Here is an 11453-nt window from a genome sequence, read left to right on the forward strand (position 1 = left end):
CACTTTACATTTTTTGCGCGTCATTAGCCTATCGCTCTTCACACACTTGAAGCTGGAAACACAATAATTACATATGCAATACATATATTTTTTCATTCACTTGCTCACTTGCTTTTGTCTTTTGACCAATGTTTTGGGTCCCTTTTTATTATTGTTAATTTATTATTTTCCTACGCTTTGCACGTACTTTCGTTCTCTTTTTTTTCTCGCACTGTTGAGCTCCAAATGAGGCCTTTTAACAGCTGATTAATGTAAACATATGAACTTTTGGCTGTGTATGTATGTACTATCTTCTTGTTTTCGTCGTATCCATATTCATTTGTCTGTGTGTGTGTGTGCATAAATATTCCTATTCGAACTCACAAACATACACACACAATCGCATGGAAACTAGTTTAATAATTCTTATTGGAGCTACTGTATTGTTAACATTGTACTTATTATTTCGAGCTTTGTTCTTTTGCGGCTTATCGCGATTTTCAAAAGTGTTGCAATTCACATCAATGTAAACCACAAATATTGTTTTCCATTGATTGGTCAAAAGTTACTGATTAGCACAGTTGCTACTGATATCAAACCAAAACACACACACACACATACACTCACACAAATACGCACATGTGAGGCTCGGGAACACAAATTACATTTGTTTAATTGTTATTACTCGAATTTCAAAAGTTTTACATATACACTGCGTCTAATAAATCGCCTTTGTAATATTCGTATGCGACTGCGTTCAAAAGGCGACTAACGATCCTCACCGACCGATAGCATGGCACAAACTGTCTTTAAATATGAAAAACAGAAAATTATATTGCGCTCGTTGCCCCATTATCTTATTCGTGCGCTCTTTATCCCTCTGCCGTTCTCTTCTATGCTCTTGCGTGGGCAGAGCGCTCTCATGTTGCTAATCAGCTGGCTGCCGCCCCTCTAAATTGTTTAATGCCGACGCCGCTGCAGTCAGTTCCCTAATTTGGCAATAAATTACAAATTTGATGAACATTTTTAATATGAAATTAGATAAAATGAACGTGATCATTTCTATGAAGCTTGGATGTTGTCACCCCTCTAAGGAAAAAGTTTATAGTTTAATTTTAAAAGAAACATGAAAAAATTCGACAAAATAGGAATGAAAAATCCTGCATGCATTTTCAAAATTCTAACTTAAAAATGAAAAAAAAAAAAAATTTTAAGAATTGCCAGACGCTCAAACTATCGGTGTTTTCTAATTTACAATTCAATGTTGCCACACGCTAGCCAAATACACAAAAACTGCAAGGGACGCGAAACTTAAATTTGTTTAGGTTTTTTATTTGAGCAATCATTTGGTTACAGTTTTTAATGGAAATTTTTAATATTTTTTGAAAATGGGCTTTAATCCGCAGACGAGCCCAATTATTCTTGCGACATAACAATAAAAATAAGTTGGCAGCGCTGCCACTACATTTGTAAATCAGCTGTGCCGCCTCGGTCTCGGCCAGTGCTGCAAAATCGTTTTTTTCCCGTCAAATCTGGATTTTTAAAGTCAACAGCGGGAAAAATTTGGGAATTGCGGGAAGCGGAAATTCTGGCTTTTTAGAAATATATTTGGTTTTTTTCATTTTTTTTTTTAACTGCCAACGGTTACATAAAAAGTGTAAAAAGTTGGCAGATTCATTTTTATTTTATTGATATTTGCCAATTCCACCACTAGTTTGGCCAGACTATCATCTTTATACCAAAACTCGGCGCCAATCGAAACAATTTTTTGGAAATGCTAAAATACTTTAAGCAAGAAGGGGGACCCGCCACCATCTCGCAGTACGATACCCTGACCCCATGCACTCTAATGCTGTCCGGACCAAAATTAATGCAAATTCTATTAATTTGCTTAGAATATATCAAAGAACAAAAAGTTTTTCATACTAATACTTGTTTCTCGGCCTATGGTTTCACTTTTCATTTTTTACTTAATTGAAGTACATATTTTATTTCTAGTTTGTAACTCAGCTGTGTCGCTCTTAAGATCACTTAAAGCATCTCCCAAACCAGAGCGAATAAATCGCAGCGGCAGCGGCGCGAGTAAACCGCGTGATGTTTTCCGCGCCAAAATCGCAAGTGTGTTCACACCGCGGCGAATTTATTCGCGGTTTCTTTATTCGCAAAAATGTCTTCGTCAAATGACAGCCATGAAAAAAGACATTGCGCATAAACAGCTAAACGCATAAACGTCACATGTGATGATTTTTAATAAATATTTTTCAATAAAAGTGAATGATTTTAAGTTAAAAACTGCTTCTCGTATTATATTATTATAATTATATTGTATTAAAAGCCAAAATATAATAATTTAACATGTAAACAAGCCAAAAATTCAACACATGCATCACATGTGACGTCATCAGCGCATAACATGAGCAAATTTCTGCGCAATCTAATTTTATCGTTCTTGGCGGCAAGGGAAAAAAACGCTGCATGCGCGGTTCTGGAAAAAAACGTTGCACATTCGCCGTCGAAACGAATTCGCTCCGCTTTGGTGTGCATACGTTCATAAGACGCAATGTAATTATATATTCACGCCGCTGCCTTTGCGATTTATTCGCTCTGGTTTGGGAGATGCTTTAGTCTTGGCTTGTTTAGCACTCTACGTGGCCCATATACGGGCCCAGAGTTGTCGAGGACTTCCCCGTAAGTATATAATAAATATTTATTTATTTTTTTTTTTTTTTATATTTTTACTGAGCTTAACATATGCGGCTTTACAGATCGTCTGGACTGTAATGGTGGAAGACATTCGGGACACTCAGGACAAGGCTGCGGAAACCATTCCAACAACAATATGTGGTACTGGAATGGGCTTGAATGCCTATCGATGCCCTATCATGGATGTGGCGGCAACAATAATCGCTATTGTACCAAGAGTCATTATGAGGATAATTGCCATCGGCGGGGTTATAATTCAACTGCAAAAAAAATATTTAACTGAATTTTTACTGACATTTTATACAAAATTTAAATTTATTTAGAAAACCCAACTATTTAAAATTTTTTGAGATAAACACTAACAATTATTTTGAATATTGTATAACAGGTATGCATAGAACTGTACGTAGAACTGTACGCATACCTGTTACACTTATATTCACACCGCTTAATTTAAAAAATCCAAATACAATTTTTGAGGTAGAATTAATAGGTACATATATACAGTTAAATTGTATGTAAAAATTTTATATTTATATCTAGTATCATGTGGCAATCAAAAGATTTTGTATTTTTACTGCAAAATCATGTGTTTTAAGTAATGACAGTCTTAAAGTACTTGAGCGATACATATAAAAATGAATTAAAGCTTGATCCTATAAAGAACAAAAAGTTCGTGAAATTGATCTCCAACCATTTTCCATCTTTGACATGGAAATTTTGACTTTATTTTTTTTTATTTCATTTGTTGTTATAAAATGATTTTTTCAACTATTGCGTTAATTTACTTAAATCAACATAATTTTTTCGACAACAATATTAATTTCTTCTTATACACTTCCTTTGGCAATCGATGAGATCCTAATAACGATTCGTATTGCCTTCACAGCCATAATAGACCATTCCCAAACAGGTTCCATTTCTCTGATCGTAATACCACATTTCGTTGTTGGTATGCCTATGGCAAAGTCGGCCAAACCTATGTCCTTCATCCTTTTGGCCTTGACAAAGTCTCTCGACCTGCAGATTAAATCCAGAATATATGTTAAAATATATATTTAGGATATGGAATTACTTACTTGTTCATACATATCCACGACAACTGTTCTGGGCCCGAGAAAAAGCCATATATAACGCTAGAAAAGTCAGGACTATAATAAATTTCATGGTGAAATAACTTATAGCACTGCAATAAATTCGAATCAAAATTATATCTCTTTATATAGCAAATTTATGTATGTTAAGATTGTTGATTCAAGTGTTCCAAAACAATGGAAATAACAAGATTTAATTGTGTCTTGGAAGCCTAAATGTTAATAGGTATACCAGTTATGCGAATAGTTGGGTATACGAAATAATATGTATACAGCATAATTCTTTTAGGACATTTAGAATTTCTTACTGTACTGTACTAAACAGTGGGATGTGCGAAATAAAATTAATTTTTGTTTTTTAATAATGCCAGTATCAATTTATTTTTATATTCTCATTACAGTTGAAGTTTAGCTACGTCTTATGCAACTGCGCTCGCATTGCCTCTTGGTGCAATAGCGATTATTGTTGCCACCACAGCCCAAATAGGACATCGATAGACATTCACGACTTTCGCTATTGTAGTACCACATATTGTTGTTTGAATTTAGTCTGCAGGTAAGTCCATCTTGATGTCCCGAATTTGCGCCATTTCGACAGTTTTGGATAACTGTAAAGAATGATTTAGTCGTTCATAATGAAGTTTTCTTAAAATCATTGATGGAAAAATATAATGTTTATATACTTAGGGGGAGGCCACGACATATCTGTGCCTGTATGTCGGCCACGTAGAGTGCTAAACAAGCCAGAACTAAAATGAATTTCATTCTGAAGAATATTGTAATTAAACCGTATTCAGTTTGAACTGCCTCAATGCTGCAAGTACATCCCCTTATATAGTAAGGTGATAATGCAAATGTATGCAAAATGTATAAAAATATTGATTCAGTTGTTCCAAAACAATTGTTAAACAAATATTCAAAATTGCTCCATTGTGTTTTAAAACTTGAAAAAAAAAAATCATTTATCTAATGTTAAACAAATATTCAAAATTGCTCCATTGTGTTTTAAAACATAAAATAAAATTCATTTGTGTTGCATACAGTTGTTTAAGATAGACACTTTTATACTTTAAAATTACAATCTTTTTCATATAAAACTAAAATATATGTTATTTAATGATTAAATTGCATTCATTTGTAATTGCTTTGTATGTTGTTGTTAAGTGTCAATAATTGACTATAAATCTAGACCTCACGTCAGCTTACCATTCAAGTAAAAAAAAAAAGGAAAACTAAGCCAACAAAAAGTCACCATTACTTCTAATTATTCATATTTATTTCTATAAATATACCATTACTTGCCGTTGTACATGATGAGTTCAATTGCAATAATTCCATTCACAATTCAATAACACTGTTTAAATTTTGGGTCTATTGCTGAGCACGTTCTGAAACAGTTGCTTCATTCATTTAATAAATAATGATTTGCTATATAAGTGCTCAAATTTTAGTACTTACATAAATCAGTTTGAGATGAAATCCTACGATTCTAAGATGAAATTTATTTTAATCCTTGCTTGTCTGGTTGTCTATGTGGTCCAATCTGAGGCCCAGAGCGTATCCTCTTGCCGGGGATATGTTGCAGCTGGTAAGTAATTGATATATACGAAACAAAAGATCTGTATCTATATAATAGAAATATGTGGTACTACGATACGGCAAGTCGTCGTTGTTGGCAGATGGCCTATAAAGGATGTGGAGGCAACCATAATCGCTACTGCACTCGGGACGATTGTCGCTGGCAGTGCAGGCGTTCAATTTAAAATCCAATATAATAAATAAAATATCAATAAAACATTAATTAATTTAATTAAGCAAGCAAAAAAAAAAATCAAACTGTTTTATATTATAAAAATGTTTAGTATATTTTCCTCTAAAATTAAAGAATCATATTCGAAAAAAGTAACAGAAAAGGAAAAGCAGAAGGAGCTATGTATAAAATTCTTTCGAGGAGGCCAAGCAGAAGGACATCAAATGGCATGGATGGCAATTAAGAAAATGTCAAAGGAAAAGTGTCTACACTGACTGCCAACAAACACGCACACCTCGCACACACACATGCTCACACTTAAGTATAAAGCATCTCCCAAACCAGAGCGAATAAATCGCAGCGGCAGCGGCGCGAGTAAACCGCGTGATGTTTTCCGCGCCAAAATCGCAAGTGTGTTCACACCGCGGCGAATTTATTCGCGGTTTCTTTATTCGCAAAATGTCTTCGTCAAATGACAGCCATGAAAAGACATTGCGCATAAACAGCTAAACGCATAAACGTCACATGTGATGATTTTTTAATAAATATTTTTCAATAAAAGTGAATGATTATAAGTTAAAACTGCTTCTCGTATTATATTATTATAATTATATTGTATTAAAGCCAAAATATAATAATTTAACATGTAAACAAGGCAAAATTCAACACATGCATCACATGTGACGTCATCAGCGCATAACATGAGCAAATTTCTGCGCAATCTAATTTTATCGTTCTTGGCGGCAAGGGAAAAAAACGTTGCACATTCGCCGTCGAAACGAATTCGCTCCGCTTTGGTGTGCATACGTTCATAAGACGCAATGTAATTATATATTCACGCCGCTGCCTTTGCGATTTATTCGCTCTGGTTTGGGAGATGCTTTAGTCTTGGCTTGTTTAGCACTCTACGTGGCCCATATACGGGCCCAGAGTTGTCGAGGACTTCCCCGTAAGTATATAATAAATATTTATTTATTTTTTTTTTTTTATATTTTACTGAGCTTAACATATGCGGCTTTACAGATCGTCTGGACTGTAATGGTGGAAGACATTCGGGACACTCAGGACAAGGCTGCGGAAACCATTCCAACAACAATATGTGGTACTGGAATGGGCTTGAATGCCTATCGATGCCCTATCATGGATGTGGCGGCAACAATAATCGCTATTGTACCAAGAGTCATTGTGAGGATAATTGCCATCGGCGGGGTTATAATTCAACTGCAAAAAAAATATTTAACTGAATTTTTACTGACATTTTATACAAAATTTAAATTTATTTAGAAAACCCAACTATTTAAAATTTTTTGAGATAAACACTAACAATTATTTTGAATATTGTATAACAGGTATGCATAGAACTGTACGTAGAACTGTACGCATACCTGTTACACTTATATTCACACCGCTTAATTTAAAAAATCCAAATACAATTTTTGAGGTAGAATTAATAGGTACATATATACAGTTAAATTGTATGTAAAAATTTTATATTTATATCTAGTATCATGTGGCAATCAAAAGATTTTGTATTTTTACTGCAAAATCATGTGTTTTAAGTAATGACAGTCTTAAAGTACTTGAGCGATACATATAAAAATGAATTAAAAGCTTGATCCTATAAAGAACAAAAGTTCGTGAAATTGATCTCAACCATTTTCCATCTTTGACATGGAAATTTTGACTTTATTTTTTTTATTTCATTTGTTGTTATAAAATGATTTTTCAACTATTGCGTTAATTTACTTAAATCAACATAATTTTTTCGACAACAATATTAATTTCTTCTTATACACTTCCTTTGGCAATCGATGAGATCCTAATAACGATTCGTATTGCCTTCACAGCCATAATAGACCATTCCCAAACAGGTTCCATTTCTCTGATCGTAATACCACATTTCGTTGTTGGTATGCCTATGGCAAAGTCGGCCAAACCTATGTCCTTCATCCTTTTGGCCTTGACAAAGTCTCTCGACCTGCAGATTAAATCCAGAATATATGTTAAAATATATATTTAGGATATTGAATTACTTACTTGTTCATACATATCCACGACAACTGTTCTGGGCCCGAGAAAAAGCCATATATAACGCTAGAAAAGTCAGGACTATAATAAATTTCATGGTGAAATAACTTATAGCACTGCAATAAATTCGAATCAAAATTATATCTCTTTATATAGCAAATTTATGTATGTTAAGATTGTTGATTCAAGTGTTCCAAAACAATGGAAATAACAAGATTTAATTGTGTCTTGGAAGCCTAAATGTTAATAGGTATACCAGTTATGCGAATAGTTGGGTATACGAAATAATATGTATACAGCATAATTCTTTTAGGACATTTAGAATTTCTTACTGTACTGTACTAAACAGTGGGATGTGCGAAATAAAATTAATTTTTGTTTTTAATAATGCCAGTATCAATTTATTTTTATATTCTCATTACAGTTGAAGTTTAGCTACGTCTTATGCAACTGCGCTCGCATTGCCTCTTGGTGCAATAGCGATTATTGTTGCCACCACAGCCCAAATAGGACATCGATAGACATTCACGACTTTCGCTATTGTAGTACCACATATTGTTGTTTGAATTTAGTCTGCAGGTAAGTCCATCTTGATGTCCCGAATTTGCGCCATTTCGACAGTTTTGGATAACTGTAAAGAATGATTTAGTCGTTCATAATGAAGTTTTCTTAAAATCATTGATGGAAAAATATAATGTTTATATACTTAGGGGGAGGCCACGACATATCTGTGCCTGTATGTCGGCCACGTAGAGTGCTAAACAAGCCAGAACTAAAATGAATTTCATTCTGAAGAATATTGTAATTAAACCGTATTCAGTTTGAACTGCCTCAATGCTGCAAGTACATCCCCTTATATAGTAAGGTGATAATGCAAATGTATGCAAAATGTATAAAAATATTGATTCAGTTGTTCCAAAACAATTGTTAAACAAATATTCAAAATTGCTCCATTGTGTTTTAAAACTTGAAAAAAAAAAATCATTTATCTAATGTTAAACAAATATTCAAAATTGCTCCATTGTGTTTTAAAACATAAAATAAAATTCATTTGTGTTGCATACAGTTGTTTAAGATAGACACTTTTATACTTTAAAATTACAATCTTTTTCATATAAAACTAAAATATATGTTATTTAATGATTAAATTGCATTCATTTGTAATTGCTTTGTATGTTGTTGTTAAGTGTCAATAATTGACTATAAATCTAGACCTCACGTCAGCTTACCATTCAAGTAAAAAAAAAAAGGAAAACTAAGCCAACAAAAAGTCACCATTACTTCTAATTATTCATATTTATTTCTATAAATATACCATTACTTGCCGTTGTACATGATGAGTTCAATTGCAATAATTCCATTCACAATTCAATAACACTGTTTAAATTTTGGGTCTATTGCTGAGCACGTTCTGAAACAGTTGCTTCATTCATTTAATAAATAATGATTTGCTATATAAGTGCTCAAATTTTAGTACTTACATAAATCAGTTTGAGATGAAATCCTACGATTCTAAGATGAAATTTATTTTAATCCTTGCTTGTCTGGTTGTCTATGTCGTCCAATCTGAGGCCCAGAGCGTATCCTCTTGCCGGGGATATGTTGCAGCTGGTAAGTAATTGATATATACGAAACAAAAGATATGTATCTATATAATATTTTACAGTTAATCAAACTTGTGTTGGCGGTTTGAATGAAGGCCATAATCTGTGGCGTCATTGCTCTGGAAATTCCAATAGAAATATGTGGTACTACGATACGGCAAGTCGTCGTTGTTGGCAGATGGCCTATAAAGGATGTGGAGGCAACCATAATCGCTACTGCACTCGGGACGATTGTCGCTGGCAGTGCAGGCGTTCAATTTAAAATCCAATATAATTAATAAAATATCAATAAAACATTAATTAATTTAATTAAGCAAGGAAAAATAAAAAAATCAAACTGTTTTATATTATAAAAATGTTTAGCATATTTTCCTCTAAAATTAAAGAATCATATTCGAAAAAAGTAACAAAAAAGGAAAAGCAGAAGGAGCTATGTATAAAATTCTTTCGAGGAGGCCAAGCAGAAGGTTGCTCAAAAGGACATCAAATGGCATGGATGGCCATTAAGAAAATGTCAAAGGAAAAGTGTCTACACTGACTGCCAACAAACACGCACACCTCGCACACACACATGCTCACACTTAAGTATAAAGCATCTCCCAAACCAGAGCGAATAAATCGCAGCGGCAGCGGCGCGAGTAAACCGCGTGATGTTTTCCGCGCCAAAATCGCAAGTGTGTTCACACCGCGGCGAATTTATTCGCGGTTTCTTTATTCGCAAAAATGTCTTCGTCAAATGACAGCCATGAAAAAAGACATTGCGCATAAACAGCTAAACGCATAAACGTCACATGAAACGAATTCGCTCCGCTTTGGTGTGCATACGTTCATAAGACGCAATGTAATTATATATTCACGCCGCTGCCTCTGCGATTTATTCGCTCTGGTTTGGGAGATGCTTAAGGCGGCGTCAAAAAATTAGCGACGGGTTTAAAAAGCGAGCTTCGCTAAATAAAGTGATTATAAAGGCGGTTTAAAGCAACTTAAGGCACTGTACTCGTATAAGCATGGTAAAAGTCTCTGAGATCGACGCGTTAAAAAAGACGGACATGGCAAGATCGATTCGGCTGTTGATCCTGATCAAGAATATGACTACATACTTTATTGGGCCTGCCACGCCTACTTATGCCTGTTACATACATTCCGCCAAACACATTATACCCTTTTTTGCCCATTTTAAATGGGCACAGAGTATATAAACATAAATTTTGGGACCCAATAAGTACCGCTATTTTTTACATTTTTAACTTTTTTTGTCTGTTCTTCCAGTCAAAAGCCTGGCAGCACTGGTCTTAGCCAGTGTTAAAAAAGATGGATGTATGTTTTTTTTTAGCTTTTTTGCATCGCAGTTTCAGCTATTTTTCGGAGGCTTTTCAGTCAGAAGCAGCTATTTATTCCTCTAAAAAGTTGGCAGCACTAGAACGAAACGACACAAACAACCCTGTACATTTTAATCCAGCTGCAGCCGCCGACGCAAACAGACACAAAAAAAGGGCAAACAAAGAGAGAATACGGTGAAGATTTTATATTTTTATACCACGCCAAAAAACAGAGACCGGAAAAGAAAGATGACTGATTTGCGCAACGAAATGGACAGCGACTTGGATCAAAACTATTCGCTGAACAGCAATGCGGACCCAAAGAATATGCAGGAGTTGACGATTTACGTGAGTATGCCGAAGAAAAACCACAAATAAAACTGAATACAACAACGCCCCCTCCCCCCATACACCTACTCCATCTACACCGCCACCTTCTTCCTTCTCCCTTCTGCGTGTGTTATCAGGTACAAAATCTTTTGCAGAACGTTCAAGACAAATTCCAAACGATGTCGGATCAAATTATCACACGTATCGATGATATGGGAAACCGTATCGATGATTTGGAGAAAAGTATTGCCGATCTGATGAATCAGGCGGGCGTCGAGGGACCGGTACCTGAGAAATGAGAATCGATTCGAGATCTCTCGATTCCCTCTCTCTCCACGCGGATAATGCCAAAGTAAAGCGCGAGCATCGGATATCAGTGCAAGTGCCACGCCCATAATGATGGCAGGAAGCATCCCACATAACGCATAAACATCGAACACACACCTCCCCTCACACACACACCAACACAACCATTTTACTAGACTATTACAAGTTCCAGAATCACGTTCATAAATCCCCATGCACCACAAAGCAATTGCTCTCAAACGGTAAACACAACCACATTTTGCTCATTTCTTGCATAGTTTTAAGTTTCTTAAAAAAATAACACAAAATTAATGTAAGTGCATTTTTAAAAACACTTTTT

General features: G+C 34.7%; 5 protein-coding genes across 6 annotated transcripts; 3 read left to right on the top strand and 2 right to left on the bottom strand.

Moving 5' to 3' along the window:
- Positions 1–4130: 4130 nt before the first annotated feature.
- On the bottom strand, positions 4131–4562 carry LOC117781423 (male accessory gland serine protease inhibitor-like). Its single transcript, XM_034618180.1, has 2 exons — positions 4460–4562; positions 4131–4384 (listed from the first exon to the last, which is right to left on the bottom strand). Exons 1-2 carry the CDS (start codon positions 4539–4541, stop codon positions 4185–4187), a joined length of 282 nt encoding a protein of 93 aa, XP_034474071.1. The 5' UTR covers positions 4542–4562; the 3' UTR covers positions 4131–4184.
- A 687-nt stretch (positions 4563–5249) lies between these two features.
- Positions 5250–6770, top strand: LOC117779757 (major allergen Ani s 1-like). The gene is made up of 3 exons (XM_034616060.1): positions 5250–5364; positions 6428–6475; positions 6550–6770. The coding sequence occupies exons 1-3, from the start codon at positions 5250–5252 to the stop codon at positions 6768–6770; spliced, it is 384 nt and encodes a 127-aa protein (XP_034471951.1).
- Positions 6771–7917: 1147 nt separating this feature from the next.
- On the bottom strand, positions 7918–8363 carry LOC117780916 (male accessory gland serine protease inhibitor-like). The gene is made up of 2 exons (XM_034617610.1): positions 8261–8363; positions 7918–8185 (listed from the first exon to the last, which is right to left on the bottom strand). The coding sequence occupies exons 1-2, from the start codon at positions 8340–8342 to the stop codon at positions 7986–7988; spliced, it is 282 nt and encodes a 93-aa protein (XP_034473501.1). The 5' UTR covers positions 8343–8363; the 3' UTR covers positions 7918–7985.
- Positions 8364–9035: 672 nt separating this feature from the next.
- LOC117780915 (kappaPI-actitoxin-Avd3c-like) lies at positions 9036–9427 on the top strand. The gene is made up of 2 exons (XM_034617609.1): positions 9036–9165; positions 9221–9427. Exons 1-2 carry the CDS (start codon positions 9051–9053, stop codon positions 9418–9420), a joined length of 315 nt encoding a protein of 104 aa, XP_034473500.1. The 5' UTR covers positions 9036–9050; the 3' UTR covers positions 9421–9427.
- A 1124-nt stretch (positions 9428–10551) lies between these two features.
- LOC117781461 (heat shock factor-binding protein 1) lies at positions 10552–11453 on the top strand. Of its 2 annotated transcripts, none has more exons than XM_034618224.1 (2): positions 10552–10825; positions 10963–11453. In XM_034618224.1, the coding sequence occupies exons 1-2, from the start codon at positions 10727–10729 to the stop codon at positions 11104–11106; spliced, it is 243 nt and encodes an 80-aa protein (XP_034474115.1). In that variant the 5' UTR covers positions 10552–10726; the 3' UTR covers positions 11107–11453. The 2 variants fall into 2 exon arrangements, with proteins under 2 accessions (XP_034474115.1, XP_034474114.1); XM_034618223.1 differs by having other exon boundaries at positions 10557–10825; positions 10945–11453.

The sequence above is a fragment of the Drosophila innubila genome, assembly GCF_004354385.1.
Source record: "Drosophila innubila isolate TH190305 chromosome 2L unlocalized genomic scaffold, UK_Dinn_1.0 4_B_2L, whole genome shotgun sequence".
In the NCBI taxonomy this organism is placed as follows: domain Eukaryota; kingdom Metazoa; phylum Arthropoda; class Insecta; order Diptera; family Drosophilidae; genus Drosophila; species Drosophila innubila.

What these genes read in the sequence shown, in the direction of transcription:
- LOC117781423 (XM_034618180.1), bottom strand. Translation starts at nt 4,541, where the DNA reads ATGAAATTCATTTTAGTTCTGGCTTGTTTAGCACTCTACGTGGCCGAC. An exon ending in ATGTCGTGGCCTCCCCCTAA is followed by an intron (nt 4,385 to 4,459) that starts GTATATAAACAT and finishes CATTCTTTACAG; the next exon opens with TTATCCAAAACTGTCGAAAT.
- LOC117779757 (XM_034616060.1), top strand. Translation starts at nt 5,250, where the DNA reads ATGAAATCCTACGATTCTAAGATGAAATTTATTTTAATCCTTGCTTGT. An exon ending in CCGGGGATATGTTGCAGCTG is followed by an intron (nt 5,365 to 6,427) that starts GTAAGTAATTGA and finishes TGGCTTGTTTAG; the next exon opens with CACTCTACGTGGCCCATATA. An exon ending in GAGTTGTCGAGGACTTCCCC is followed by an intron (nt 6,476 to 6,549) that starts GTAAGTATATAA and finishes GCGGCTTTACAG; the next exon opens with ATCGTCTGGACTGTAATGGT.
- LOC117780916 (XM_034617610.1), bottom strand. Translation starts at nt 8,342, where the DNA reads ATGAAATTCATTTTAGTTCTGGCTTGTTTAGCACTCTACGTGGCCGAC. An exon ending in ATGTCGTGGCCTCCCCCTAA is followed by an intron (nt 8,186 to 8,260) that starts GTATATAAACAT and finishes CATTCTTTACAG; the next exon opens with TTATCCAAAACTGTCGAAAT.
- LOC117780915 (XM_034617609.1), top strand. Translation starts at nt 9,051, where the DNA reads ATGAAATCCTACGATTCTAAGATGAAATTTATTTTAATCCTTGCTTGT. An exon ending in CCGGGGATATGTTGCAGCTG is followed by an intron (nt 9,166 to 9,220) that starts GTAAGTAATTGA and finishes AATATTTTACAG; the next exon opens with TTAATCAAACTTGTGTTGGC.
- LOC117781461 (XM_034618223.1), top strand. Translation starts at nt 10,727, where the DNA reads ATGACTGATTTGCGCAACGAAATGGACAGCGACTTGGATCAAAACTAT. An exon ending in TGCAGGAGTTGACGATTTAC is followed by an intron (nt 10,826 to 10,944) that starts GTGAGTATGCCG and finishes GTGTGTTATCAG; the next exon opens with GTACAAAATCTTTTGCAGAA.